The 15,498-nt window shown below is 31.1% G+C and overlaps 1 protein-coding gene and 1 long non-coding RNA gene across 2 annotated transcripts; both read right to left on the reverse strand.

Moving 5' to 3' along the window:
• Positions 1-5,015: 5,015 nt before the first annotated feature.
• Positions 5,016-7,011, reverse strand: LOC112495608 (uncharacterized). The gene is made up of 3 exons (XR_003061958.2): positions 6,597-7,011; positions 6,404-6,501; positions 5,016-5,466 (listed from the first exon to the last, which is right to left on the reverse strand). It is a non-coding gene; the product is annotated as an uncharacterized LOC112495608 (long non-coding RNA).
• A 1,776-nt stretch (positions 7,012-8,787) lies between these two features.
• On the reverse strand, positions 8,788-12,141 carry LOC102623890 (ATP-dependent Clp protease ATP-binding subunit CLPT1, chloroplastic). Its single transcript, XM_006490191.4, has 6 exons — positions 11,819-12,141; positions 11,686-11,721; positions 11,471-11,580; positions 10,799-10,978; positions 9,303-9,430; positions 8,788-9,224 (listed from the first exon to the last, which is right to left on the reverse strand). Exons 1-6 carry the CDS (start codon positions 12,031-12,033, stop codon positions 9,192-9,194), a joined length of 702 nt encoding a protein of 233 aa, XP_006490254.2. The 5' UTR covers positions 12,034-12,141; the 3' UTR covers positions 8,788-9,191.
• Positions 12,142-15,498: the final 3,357 nt, after the last annotated feature.

Genomic DNA, 15,498 nt, shown 5'->3' on the forward strand with positions numbered 1-15,498 from the left:
ATGCATAAATATTAATTAAATTTAATGAAATAGAAAGAATATAAAGTACATAATAGTAAAAAAATTAATTTCATATTTAATGATCGTAATTTCAAGTTTGATGGTATCACTTTCATGTTCATTATACTTAAATTGACTTAATTAAATCATTATAGGTTTATGATCCTATGTTTCATATTTATTGCAGTAAATTTCAAGTTAACATTATTTCATGTTTAACGGTCCATACATCAAGATCAATGGTAAGTGTTTCGTATTTATTGTATCGTGATTTGCATGATTTTTATGATTGTAAGTTTGTGATCCTTTATTGCATTAAGTTTTATGAATTAGGTAAAGATGAACTAATTAGATAGAAAGGAAAATATGTTTCGAAGCAATGTGAATAAATAATTTGATCAATAAAGGGTCAAGTATGAGTCAATTTAGACAAACAAAATGCAACAGAAAACCTAAGGTTTAGATTTGGGATTTTGGGATATAGATGATGAAATCGTGGTTAATAAATGGTAAATTGATGTTTAAAGGAAGAAAAATAATGTGCAGATGTTGATATTGGCAATAAAAACTTAGAAAGTGATTGATTTAAGTGAGATAGAGAGAAAAAGCCGTAGTTAGAGAGAGAGACGGAATAACATAGAAGTGCAAGAAGAAACCCTTTAACAGTGACTAGGACTCACGAAATAGTTGAATTGAGCCGTTTTTTTTTAAAACTGATTAAGCATCAGGTTATTGTATTACACACGAGATATTTACAAATGACAACAGATCATTGCACTGATATTTACAATCATATATATACCTGGGACTTACATTATTATATTTTTATTCTATGAAGTACATGTCTAGCCAAATACCCCTCACGGGAAGGGATGTCTCTACTCCATTCGCATTTCACAAGGAAGAAAAACATTATAAATAATATCTATACAATTATGCTTAATTAAGGGAGTTTGAGTATATGGGGACTCGAACCATTGCCCTCATAGTCATGCTTGACTTTAAGGGTGCGTTTGGCACACTATATTGTATTATGTTGTATTGTATTATTTTAATACAGGTGTATTGTATTATGTTGTATTGCATTAGCATTGTATTATAATAATGTTATACAGTGTTTGACATCACACTGTATTGTATTAATTTTTAGTTATACTATGTTTGGTGCCGCATTGTACTGTATTAATTTTTTAGTGATTAATTTTGATTACATATTTTAAAAAAATATTTATTAATACTTAGGTACTAAATATCAAAAATTTAAAATTGAGAAATTTAACATTATTTTTTAATATCATAATTCTTCATAAAAATCAAACTTTATAACTTTAAATTTTTGTCCGTATAACATTTATTTTTACAATATTTTCCAAATATATAACCTTTGAAATGAAGATTGAAGCAAATAATTCAATTAAATAACCTCTAAATAATATCAAGACATAAATAAAATCCACTACGTGCAACCGTGGTCTTCTAATTTCGTAAATTCAAATTCTAGGATTGCTTAATCCATAAACTTAAAATCTTTTTCATTCTTTTATTGTTTCAATTTGGTAACCAAAAAGCCTGTGTTTAATGAAAATAGTGATATGATGGTTTCAATTTGGTCCAGATTATTTGTTTTTACGTCTTAGAATAATGCCATTGAATGAAATCAACATTGCTTTTCCTTTTCTTTTCCTCAAGCCTCACTGCAAAATCAAGAAAAGCTTACAACAACAACAACAATAAAACACAAATTTCTATGGGAAAGAACGTCGTTGAACCGATGACGAGACATGTGTCTAATTTGCAAAGCTCAGTTCATCAAAGTTCAAACTACAGCATGTTCGAAAATCAAACAAAAATTAAAGCATGAACAGAACAACAAAATGTCAGTGAGAACAACCATGAAACACCTTCCCTCCATTTCCTATCGCGCTTTCTGTTTTTGCTTTACAATCCCCTCCACTCACCGACTCACGAAACCAAAAAACCAAAAAGCCAAAACAAAAACCCACAGTCATCAAATTCAAAGCGAAAGCCAACAGCAACACAAGAATCCCTACACACTCCTCAGACAAGACCCAATAGAAAATTTCCCCTCACTTTGCTTCGTTAGGGTTCAATTTCCCCAAATTATCAAAGAAATAGCAATTCTAACATGTTGTGAAGCATTTACATAAAAAATTAAAGTTAACAGTTGGAAAAAAAATATATAAAGAGAAATTAAATAAATCGAGAACCTCCGGCTTCTTGAAGCTTTTACTATTTAGCTTGGAATAGTATGAGAAAGAGACATGTGATATTTAGCCTCTGTTTTGTTATAGAAATCGTGAGAAGAAATAAAGAGAAAGACCTTTTCAAAAATCAAAGTTGTAGTTCGTTGATTCAGGAGGCGAAGGCAAGCATGGCGGTGGTATTGCACAGTGGGGTGGTGACGGAGCTGGCTGTCACGCAGAGATAGAAGATTGCATGGTGGTCGAGTGTCGTGCGTCAGCAAGTTAAAAGAGAAGGCAGTGGTGTTGCGGGATGGGGTGGTGGTGGAGCTGGGGTGTTGCGCGGCGAAGGACGATGGCCTGGTGTGGAGCGTTGTGTTCGTGAGAGAGCATAAAGAAGGAGAAAGTTAAGGGAAGGAGGATGATCTATTGCAAACCCGTATAAACCCGTTGAGGGGGGGGGGGGGTGTCGGGTTTAGTTTATGCGGGTGTAACTGCCAAACACGAGATTGTATAATTCTAATGCAATACAGAGTCCTTATCCTATATATTACCGCGTGCCAAACATGCCCTAAGGGCAATGATTCACCACTGGACTACAAGCTCAAGTGGCTGAATTGAGCCATTTTTAAATGAACTGGCAAGGCACTATCATTGCAAAGAGCAATAAAATGTAAATGGTTTACCATTTTCTTCTACCCATTTGCCGCTTTAACTCCGGGGGGTTTGTTTGCAATCGGTCGACCGTTCTAAGTAGGCAGCAAGCCATTTCAATTCTAGAAGTGTATTAGTCGGCACAAGTAATATAATTTAAAATAGATTATCGTCCTACAAAGCTTGTATTCTATTAACTAGTGAAATTATTTTAAAAATTAAAATAATATAACTAAAAATCAAATAAAGATAAAAGCAATACCAAAAATCATCAAAAGATTTAGACACTAAAACATTTGATTCATTAAAACCAATCTAGTTTAATCCTTCATCTATGCTATCAAAGATTATTATCCATGTTGACATTGAATTTCCCTAATATATTTGATATCCTCTCTTGAGTAATTTTAAAAATACATTCACATATTAGCCCACTACATCTCTATGTTAATTTAAATATGTAAAGATTCATTAAGTTCTATGAAAATTCTTAGATAATATGCACGAATCACGTTGGCACATTTATATTTTTCATTCAATTCATGACATTGATTACATAGAGTAAAAATACATAAAGGTCTTCTCGGTCTCATTATGTACCTTCAAATCATTCAGATATTAGCCAAATATTTAAAATCATTAAGCATAATAATGAAGACATAATCATAGAATAATAAAATAAAAATAACACAAATTTATGAAATTAAATCTTCATAATTAAATTATAGTAAAATAAATTAGTTGATGAAAATGTAAAAAGAATCGTAAACAAAATATTCAAACGAGACAATTGACAAAAGATAAGAGACAAAATAAACTCTGGAAGCCATGTCTTTCTATTCTCTGCAATTCGGCTTCCCCAAATTATTGCTAATGGTTTTGCGGCTCTTTTTTTCAATGCTTCAATTCGAGTGCTTTTATAAGCAAAAATCCAAGCTGCCTCTTTTGATTCTAAGCTTATAAGGATTTCAATTGATTAAAGGGATATTATCATTTTCTCACCAAAGATATTTTGACACATCATGCCAGTACCACGGTTTGGTAAAACCATCAGTTTACCACCAAACGTTTAAACTATTGGTATTTTCCCATCATTCTATTAAAACTCAGTTAATATGTAACGGAAAATTCATAAAAGGTCAATTTTATCCCTGGAGCACAAAAGCCCATGTAATTAACATTTTATGAATTTTGTAATTAAATCATCATTTGTTGTTCTTCCTTCTTAAAGGGCAAAAATTACCTTTTATGAATTTTGTAAAATTGACCTTTTAAAAGACCATATAATTAACCTTTTATGTTTTGTAATTAAATCATCATTTGTTGTTCTTCCTTCTTAAAGGGCAAAACCATATAATTAACCTTTTATGAATTTGTAATTAAATCATCATTTGCTGTTCTTCCTTCTTAAAAGGCAAAATTTACCCTTTATGAATTTTGTAAAATTGACCTTTTAAAATACCATATAATGAACCTTTTATGAATTTTGTAATTAAATCATCATTTGTTGTTCTTCCTTCTTAAAGGGCAAAATCGTCTTTTGCGTTCCATGGGTAAAATTGACCTTTTATGAATTTTCCGTTACATATTAATTGAGTTTTAACGGAATGGTGAGAAAATGCTAACAGTTTAAACGTTTGGTGGTAAACTGATGGTTTTACCAAATCGTAGTATTAACATGATGTGTCAAAATACCTTTAGTGGGAAAATGATAATATCCCTTGATTAAATAAAAGCAAGATTCTCTTTTGTGCACATGCTTGCCACTTAAACCCACAATTAAAAATTTACTATATTGACCAAGGCTTTAGTTCAGAATTTTTGCTTCTTTAAATAACCACAGGCTGTTGCCATTGAATTAATTAATACATTTTTCCTTTTAATACTTCCTACTTGACCTTCAACTTTGTTCATTATTCTTTAATTATTTTCTCTTTAAACTTTTTTTCAATAGAATATTCCTAATATAAGCCTACAATAAAAAAATATATATAAAATTCAAGAAAATTAACATAATAAAATATAATTAACAGAAAATTAGTTAAAGAAATATTAAAATAATATATAAATTATAAAAACATCACATTAAAATAATAAATAAATCAGAATTTATAGAAATTATATTCCTAATATAATGCTGCTCCCATTTACTTGTTTTGTTTCATAATGTTTGACTTCCAAGTGCCAGCCAAACAATTAAAGATTTCTTTATTACTTTGCATGTATCAAATACATGCATGTATAGTAGCAAAGGCCATTATTTCTGTAATTACATTGATGATGGTTCTAAGATTTTGAGTAGTGATTTTAAAGATTGTCAATGTGCTACACTATTGACTTTGAATCTCCTTCAGTTATATTGTTAAGAAGAAGTCAAAAGCAAATAACAGTAAGAGATAAAAGGGTATTGAGAGCTGTAAGACTACTTAATTACAAACAAAATTAAATTATTAGAGACTGACAAATCCTACTCCTACTAGCTCTCTGCTTTTCCTATTCAAAAGCTCTGTAATAGCATCTTATAAGTGTGTTTGCATACATATGCCCGTGCTCTTGGAGTTGCACAGATAAAGAAGTCATGATGAAGGATTGGATGGGAGCTCAGCATCAGCTAAAGGTCATAACATAGAAAAAAATGAACCACATCCTTGATGAAAGTTATTAATATATATATAACAGTTAATAGACATAATTATTAATAAAGGATATGTCTCTTGAAGTAAGTTAATATACTTTAAATAAATAATACTTACTTTCTTAAAAGACATGACTAATCCTGAAGAGAAATAACTTCCTTTATAATTTAATAAGTCATGTACATATAAAAAGGTATGATAAACAAGCATCAATAGTCTATAAATAGACTTTATTATACGCATTTCGCATCATTTATAATTACGAGTTTAGAACATTGAGAGTTTTTAGAAACTTCCTTGTCACAGTGACTCTTGGTTATGAGTGACTTCTAATTTAACAATAATTCTCTTGGTTATGAGCGACTTCTAATTTAACAATAATTCTCTTAAGATTACTTCTTCAGGGACCAACAATTCTGACAATTCACAAGTCATGCACATAATCACTGTGCTAAAACTTGCAAACATAAAACAAAAGCAGGGACAATCTGTAACTTGAGGAACATGATTCAGGCCAATTGTTTTTTTCTGAAGTTCTGATATGATTATATGAACTCAAGACATATTTTCTTTAAGAAGATTGTCCTTCAGCAAATTTGTGCAGGAAGTTTGGAAAATTAACAGAAGCAGGACAGAACAAAAACGAAGCTTCTCTATGTACACTTCTAGCCCGGGACTTTAGACTGCGAATGAATTTTTCCCCAAAACGAAAAAAGTCCAGAAACCCATCAACTTGGACTAGCAGCCCCACATGGCAACAAAACCACTACATGGGAACCTACTATTTCAAAAATTGGCCAAATGAAAGTTGTTTTCAAAAGTTTCAAACGCATACAAGTAGTTTAAAATTCCCTACAAGAAACTAACAAAAAACAAATTAGGAAAATAAACAAAAGGGGTTACTAAGTATACCTCGTGATCAAGCAACAGATTTTCAGGCTTTATATCTCTGCGAATTACTTCTCGATTTGCTCCTTGGATGTAATCTTCAAGGCCACTGGATATCTACTCTACAGCCAGCAACAACAATTAAATTAATTAATAAATAATTGAAAAAAAAAAACAAAGAAAAATTATTAGTTTGGCGAGAAAATGAAAATGAAACCTTGACTTCTCGGAGGAGAAAAACGCTGCCGAATTTGCCATTGCCGAGAGGACTTCCGATCTGGAAGTCTTTTAAGGACTATTGTCCGTCGCTATTATTTGCTTGTTCTACGGTTTTCGAATACATTTGTGGCTTCTGGTTGACTTCCATTGCAGATCACTTCGCAATGAAATTGCCTTTATTTGAAAGAAAATCTTGGGAGGGTCTTTTACAAAGGGGACCAGAATTTGAATTTTGAGTTAACCAGCGAAAATTCGAAAAACAATAAATATAACCAGTTATTCACTGGAAGGACTAAATTACCATTAGAAAATAAAAATCTGAAAAACCCAGCTACATTATTTTAAATTAAAAAAAAATCACAAGAAAGATTCTGCCGAAGCCGAACCCGGGCGAAATCAAGAGATGGGTCCATCGCCCGGTTTGGCTGCAACAATTATTTTTACTAAGTGTATAAGGTTTCATTTGAGGTTGAGGTGCCATAATTTTTAAAATATAATTATTATAAAAAAAATTATAATTATGTAATAAAAATTAATAATATATAATAAATATAAATTTTAAATAAAATTTTTATCATATAAATAAAAAATCACATTAACATAATTTTTAAGTTACAGTAGCTAGTGTAAACACTAACTAATTTAATATTATAACTTTTAAATTACAATTACACAGCCTCAATTTCAAACACACATTTAAGTCATACAAATCACTTCATGGCTCTTTACTATTTATACCAAACTCAAATGCTTATTGACACCCAAAATTTAAAGAAAAAAAAAGTGCTTACTGGCCTGACACCAAGAAGTAAACCCAAATGTCAAAATGAAAAGATAAGACTGCAAGAACCAAACGATCATAAATGAGTTTGGATTAATGCTTGCTTAGTATTAAAAACAAAATAATTTTCTTCACAAAATATTATTATAATTGAGAAGAAAATCGTATAAGACCAATGTAAATGGAGTGGGTTAATGCTTGATCGAGCATAAAAATATGATGGAACTTACATAGTTTAGAATTGAAATCAAGAAGTCTCTTCACTTTTGCATTCTGTTAATTGATATAATAAATATTATAAATTAAATAAGAGGTGATTTTTAATTCAGAGTTATGTCATGATAAAAGAATTAGGGAAATTATCATTGCACTACTTTTATTTTGTTTTATATTCATCCAGCCACTATAAAATTCTAACATATACTTTGCACCACCCTTCTTTTTACATTTGTATCAACTAATCACTTTTACATTAACAATATTAAATAATTTTAATAAAATAATAATTTTACCCCCAAATAAATTAAAAGACCATTTTATTTTATAAAAAAATTTTAAAAAATATATATAATGATAAAAATATCCCTAAATTTAATAAAAATAAATTCCAAAATTAAAATTTTTATTTTTAATAAAAATTATTTTAATATAAAATTATAATTATAAAAATAATTGTAAAATTTTGGGATTTAATAAAAATCCCCTAAATTATTAAAATTTTAGGATTTATTCTTTTAAGAAATAAATTCAGTTATTTTAATAAAATTTTACAAAATTATAATTTTTAAATAAATTCATTTATTTTTATTAAAAAATTTTAAAATTATAATTTTTAATAAAAATAATTATTAAAATTTTGTAAAATCTAAATTTAGTGAAAATCAGTTGAGCACTTCTATTTGGGATTTATTTATTTATTAAATTTAGAGATATTTTTATGATTATAATTTTTAATTTTAAAAATTTTTATAAGATAAAATAGTCTTTTAATTTATTTGGGGGTAAAATTATCATTTTATTAAAATTATTTAATAATATTAATACAAAAGTGACTAGTTAATACAAATATAAAAAGAAAGGTGATGCAAAGTATATGTTAAAATTTTATAGTGATTGAATGAACATAAAGAAAAATAAAAATGGTGTAATGATAATTTCCCAAAGAATTATAACGTCTATTTCAAATTATGTAATACGTCGGGATGAAATCTCAAGATATAATTTGAGATTTTTAGCAGTACTCTTTAGTCTTTACAAAAGCGAAAAAGCAACAACTTAATTCCCCGTCCGCAAACAGCTAACTTGCTTTCGACTCATTTCTACTATCCAAACATCACTACACTTTCAGTTTCACGATCTGAAAAAGTTCAGGCACAATGATGAAACTCCTCGGAATGCAATTGAGTGATTGACAAATTAAATCTTCTATGAATAAATAACAAGGGCATTTTGCAATTTTCAAAGCATTTTTAATTTCGGAGGATTGCAAATTAAAAGAAATAACAAAAGGAAAAAAAAATACTTGGCTAATGAAAACGCCAATGAACTTGATTAAATGACAGAGAATTCCGTTCCCCCGCATAATTAGCTCTCGAGATATCTAATTCCAGAAAATGCCTCCAACAGAGTGAGAAGCAAGTTTTGAATATCTCCAGTTTTGATTCAAGAAAGCATCTGATATTAATGTTTGCAATGTGTTGGGAAGGTTCCTTTGACAAAATCATGCTCCAACAACAAAGCATCTTCTGCAAGCTAAACTGAAGGACGATCAAAGTCAACAGAAAGTGCCACATCAGAAAATCTTTGAAATCCCTACTTAAAGCTCAGAATGGTATCTTCATTTATCTGCAGTAAACAGGAACCACATTTCAATGGTGAGATTGAAAAGGCTGTTCTTCAACAATCATAACTCCTGGAACTTACAGATTTGGCGATTTCTTTGGCTTTCTCATCATTAAAACCTAAAGTGGCCAGAATCTTGTGACCTGCTGATTCTTTTTCTGACCAAATACCAAGAAGCAAATGATTTGTGGTTATTTCCCCACTCTCACCTGCATTTCAAATACCCATGTCAACAAGATGTACAGGAAGCAGCGGTAGAAAAATTACCATCACATACACTTCCAAGCACAAAGAAGTAATAAGACATCCAAACTGACAGTCTGACACAGTTCTAAATATTTACAAATCAAAAATCAAAGGTTTAGAATGAAATGCCAAGCGCCAAAGAGTTGGAGAGGTGTTGTACACAGTGTACATCAATCAATGTTTGCATATCTAATTATCAAATATTAGAATTGCAAACATCAAGTGTTACCAAATAAGAAAACTATCAATAAAAAACATATAAAGGATTGACATATTTACCATTTCTGATAAAGTGGAATTGTTAAATATTAATGCAAGAAAAATATGGAATTTATTGGAATGATTTGACGCAAGGGATCAATCAATGTTGTAGATTCCCAGTCAGATGATTGATTGAACACTCAAAAACATTCATCTCGTAATTTCATAGTTGAAATCTATAATTCTAACCAGGCCAAACACATAGGCAAGCATAAGGCAGGGCAGAGAAAAAAAAAAACATATATGAGTAGGAGAAAATTGGGAGGAGTGTTTCACAGCTTGTGTAGATTGTGCATGCAAGGGTATAACACTAGTCTCAGCACAAGTAGGCTTCAACTGCTATGCATATTAATGTTCACTTGATATTATAATAGTTTATAATAAACTATTTTAAACCATACTTAGGACAAACCTTTTCTCCACTAGCACTTGGAGATTTACTTTCAAAAAACTTTGAAAAGATCAAGATCACACTGAACACTGCAATAATATTAAACTTGCAATCGTAAGATAAGTTTATTGAACACTTAAAAGGATTTAGATGTTAGTTTCATTCATATCAAGCAGAAACTGTCAAATATTTCCCAGAAAGTATTTCTTGAAGAAGTAAGCGATGTAAACAAGGAGCTGAAAGAAAATAGAGCTGAACGAATAGAAAAACCAGGAATTATGATCTATATTGAATACAGGACCATATAGGATCCCCCATAAGTCAGGCAGGCAACCAGATCCAGTGCTCTTTGCCTAGATAGGAACCTCAATTCTTATATTAAATTTATTACAGGGAGGGCACACATTTAGTGTCTTGCATCAGTCCAGCTCTTGATTTTGCATTCCCTGCTGCTTGGAACAAATTAACTTGACATCACAGCATCACATGGCTGCCCCAGCCACAGATCAAATGTTTTAGCTTATGTAACGCACCAAGTAAAATGGACATTAACCCATTCAACTAATTTAAATTCTTTTTTGGTTATAACATAATCAAAGAATGTAGCATATGTAAAACCATATAGGAAAAGAAAGAAACAATAAATCTACAAGTTTGGGATATTAAATGCATAAACTACCTGACTTTAGCTTCTCATTGAAGGCCCAATCAAGAGCCCTTTGAGCTTGTTCAGTCAATGGAGGGCGCTCAGGGCTGAAAAAGAACAGATCAGATTTTCCAAGTAAGTTTAAGGTCTCTTCCCGCACCTTGAAAAGTGTTATTCCATTAGCCCTCAAAAACTTAGCCGTTGTACTCGTTCCTGCAAATGACAATGTAAAGTTACCACCAAGCATTTTGAAAGCAGAAGGTTAAAAACTACGCAAGACCATCCGTTAAATTCACAGAAAATACAACTTCCTAACAGAAAATTTATTTCAAGCCACTTTTATCTTTTCCTTTTAAATTACATGGCATTGCTTTAGCAATAGATCTTTGGGGATTACACAGAAGTAATGATTTTCTTTCACCCATTTTTGACAATACTCTGACCAATGATGCCCATGTATGACAAAATTATTGATATGCCATTTCAACGATGCTGTATTTGAAGCAGATTTTGACATTAAAGCAAACCAGCTGAGAGACTTTTCTTTAGCAAACACCAAGAAGTACTTTATCATAAAATTTTCACTCCAACTTTAGATCTAAGTTTCCGCATTTCCAATATAAAAACAAACTCTAACAAACTTTCCAAAGATGTCAAAATTCTTAATACTCAAAAGAATACAACAATTCAACGGAAACAGCATACCCTCAACCAAAATGCCCATTAGAAACGCTTCAGTCCCAGTGTTAGGATACTTGAGCTTCCTTGCCTCCAGCTCCGCCATAGCAAATGACCTTATCGCCCTCGCCGACCACCTATACAGGACAATTGTTCAATACACATACAACTCGTCAATCATTCAATCACGTGCAATTATGAATTATTCATCAATAATTCAACAAATTAATCAGCTCACTAACTTTGGAATTTTATCGGGAGAGGCCGTCTCCGGTTTTCTGAAATTACCAAAAAAGAAAGAAAAATTACAAATCAAACTGAACTGTCTCAACTAATCCAACTCTTTAAAAAAAAAAAAAAGCAATTAACACTTGCACTGTTGTTGGTAGACTAAACGACACCGTCGCCGTCGCTGAGCTACGATGATATTTTGTAACAAAACGGCTCGAGCTCAACTGCGGTCGAATTAGGAGCTTGTTACCGAACATAGAACTCGACGGAAGAAACGAAGGAGCTGAACTGCGTTTTGCGTCGAAAGACTGAGAGTAACGAAGTAAATTTGCGGGAAATGAGAACGTATTGGCGGCCATGTCCGTCGAAGAGACGATGCTTCGAGTTCAAGGAAGAAGATTTTTAGTATTTTACCGGTGAGTTTTGTTCATTAGGAATGCACGCTTCCGTGGAATGTGGATGTTGAAAGAGTTTGATAAAAATGATTTTGAACGTTCCGCAGGTAGACGACATGTCGGACATCCCCAGATATGTAAACGACACGTTTGACGTTTAGAGTTTTGGGATCGTGCTTAGTGGGCTAAATCTATTGAACCAGCGAGACTTAAGTAGGTCCAAATATGCCTGTAAGATCAGCCCATCACTAACGTAACGTACCCAGCTCCCCCCACGGCTTCTTTGTGTTCTTTTTTTTTTTTTTTTTTTTTTAACTTTGTAATAATAATAAATAAATATGATTTTTAATTTAATATAATATTATGATCAGAAGATAAGTAATCACATGTAGGTGAAATTATGTTTTGTCTCTTTTTAAAAAAATTACTAAGTATTACTTATCATTATTAATAATTTTTTTTGTCTACTAAATGACATAAAAGTATCAAGAATAATGCTAATTTACGATGTAGCTCTCAATTGAGGTTACTTAGGCGCGAGCTTTATTCAAATTATCGCACGATAAAGTGAAAAAAAAAAAGATAAGTAATAACTTAGGACTTTGTTTGCCTCTTGCCTTAGAAAGAGACAATAATTACTAATTGATACAAAAAAAATATGTGATAATGCCTTTTATTTGTCAATTCTATTGGGACACAAAATATTTTATGTAAATGCTATAAACAAAACACCATTGAATCAAAATTGTATGAGTAACAGTACACTTGGAACAAGTAAATTTTAAAGAAATTTCATGCAAGTGAAACTGTCCATGTACAAAATCTCCCACAGAAAGCATTGTAAGTATTACTGAAACTGTAGTAGACGCTTGCAAATAAGGCAGTACACTCGTCTCGCACAAATCTCTTTTGATGTGAAGGAAAACTCTCATGTCCTCTACGCTTTTATAATTTGTAATTTGTAATTTTTTTTTTTTGTTTTTTTATATCCTATTTGGCCAGAAATTTTTATATTTATATCTCATTACATACACCCGGCCAAAGGAGGAGAGAAAAGTTAAATAAATCATCTCTCCTTCAGTATTGCTCATTTCTTCTATCTTTCTGACAGTATATTATGTCTCACCGTTTCATTCACACTTTAAAGATAAGTTCTAGCCAACATAAACTCATAAAATAACTCATACACACACACTACTCCATCGAATGTAGTGATTTAAGACTATTTTCTTTGGTTTCTTTTTTCCCTTAGTTTTAGTGACCTAAGAGAATTTAGAAGCGAGTCGAGTCAGTCGAGTACGAAGTTGATTATTTGGTCCAGTAACTTGAGTGAGTTGAGTGAGTCCAATATGAGATCAAACAGTCTACTGAGTTGAGTATAAGGTCCAAAAAGTCAAGTACGTGTGAGACTAAGAAGTTAAGTGCAAAGTCCAGTGTGAAGTCGAAAAGGTTGAGTACAAAGTTGAGAAACTTAGTACAAAATTGAGTAATAATATATGATTTAAGAATATTTTAATATTTTCTCAATATTTATAAGTATACGTGCATAAATGTAAGGAGTCAACTAAGTCAAGGTATAGTGAGGTATTTTGGCATGAATGAGGTGTATTTGGAATGGCAAAATCCTCTATGAGTTTGGAGCCTGTTGAGGGGACTTAAAATAAGATTTCTAAATATCCAACTCAAAAAACTAGCTTATTGGGTGAAGTGACTTACCCTTCTTATAAACTCAAGTATTTCTCCTTTACTATCCAATACGGGACACACCTCAATAATTTTCCCCGGATGAAACCATTGTCAGACTCCTGTCCTTTCGTCCGACACACCTTAGTTGTTCCACCACCACAATTTATCTACTAGGGTTTATCTTTAATACTACTTGTTGGGGGGCTAGGTTTAAGATTTATAGGTATCAAACCCCAAATTAGTTTTTTAAGTGGAGTGACGTACCTTCTTATAAACGCAAGTATCTCTCATTTACTAGCCAATGTGGGACACCGCTCAACAGAGTCTCATGAGGCCTTACCCTAAATGAGGTGAATTTTGAATAATTTTTGGGGGAATGTGATAGAGAATATGAGAAAAATAATTCCCAAATTCTTAATGGGATGAGATTTAGTTTTATACTTCCACCCTACCCCCACCCCCACCTTGATCCTCATTATATATGAATATTTTTTAATTTTTATTTTATCAATTACAATGTTGGTTAATAAATATTCTTTTTATTTTACCTAATATAAACAAGTTATAATTAAAATAATTAAGAATATTAATAATTATTATTAACTTATATGATTAAAATTAATTATAAAATAAATAATTTATTTTAAAAATATTTTTTTATTTATTTTATAATTAAAAATTATAATTCTTTAAATAAAAATAAAACTATAATTTAAAATAATTCACTACTAATTCAAAATTTAAAAAAAAAACATATAATTAAATTTGATTCTTATTTCACACTTCTGCTCTGATTTTCACTCCACACTTTCAAATTCTCACTTAATATTCAAAAGCAAACCCTACCGGCGTAGGTTGCTTCTGCCGTATTCCGAGTGGCTAAAGCGAATCCAGCCCAATCCAGCTCCATTCCATATTTCCGTGTGACCTTGCCGCGTGGACCCCACACCCGCCGCACTTGAATTTGGAAACCAAATCAAAGCTGCACACTTTTCAGTACGGCGACAAGCCCACGGAAGACGGAACCAGTATGCCGCTAAAGTCCAAACGGTCCCAACCTCAATGAAGTATGTTTTTTCACCTTTTTTTATTTTTTTAAATAATTGATTTTTTTACCGCAAGGTAAAATAAGAGTTTTCAGGCACATTGATTGATTCCTTTTCGATTGGCGTTTTTTGTCTTCTGCTCTTCACACGCCCTCCCATGGCCATACGGTAATATCCTGCTAATAATTAAATTAATTTACCCACGTCACTTTCACGGTTCATAAGTAACTTTAAATGTTGCTTTTTGATTTTGTGCGGGAGAGTGAGACCCCACCCCACTTTTAGGTGGTGTGACGGTGAAGTGCAGACTAAGTACAATTACGTTTTTGTACATGAGTTTTAATTTCATTACCCTATTTGGCTCCCACTATTTATGTCTGATAATTAATTATTACGATACCATTTATTTCAATTAATTTTATTCCATATATGAAATATTTTAATCACGAACCTACCAATTATTTAAAGCAACTTTTATTACATTCTCCCATAATATTTATTCAATGTCAAATAATAAAAACAAAAATATTAATTTCTTCCATTTTCTCAGCTAATTTTTAATATTTTTTATTTTTTTATTATTTTACACATAATAATGTTCAATACTTCTAAAATAAATTTACTTTTTGAAATATAACACTATTATTTACTTCAACAATAATTAATTACAGCCTAATTAAGCAACTGTAAAGAATAC

The sequence above is a fragment of the Citrus sinensis genome, chromosome 9 (genome assembly GCF_022201045.2).
Source record: "Citrus sinensis cultivar Valencia sweet orange chromosome 9, DVS_A1.0, whole genome shotgun sequence".
Classification (NCBI taxonomy): domain Eukaryota; kingdom Viridiplantae; phylum Streptophyta; class Magnoliopsida; order Sapindales; family Rutaceae; genus Citrus; species Citrus sinensis.

Excerpts from the sequence above, each read along its gene's own strand:
- LOC102623890 (XM_006490191.4), bottom strand. The coding sequence starts at position 12,033 with ATGGCCGCCAATACGTTCTCATTTCCCGCAAATTTACTTCGTTACTCT. Across the intron at positions 11,722-11,818 it reads TTTAGTCTACCAACAACAGT|AAAACCGGAGACGGCCTCTC; the intron begins GCAAGTGTTAAT and ends TGGTAATTTCAG. Across the intron at positions 9,431-10,798 it reads CAATGAGAAGCTAAAGTCAG|GTGAGAGTGGGGAAATAACC; the intron begins GTAGTTTATGCA and ends TTTGAAATGCAG.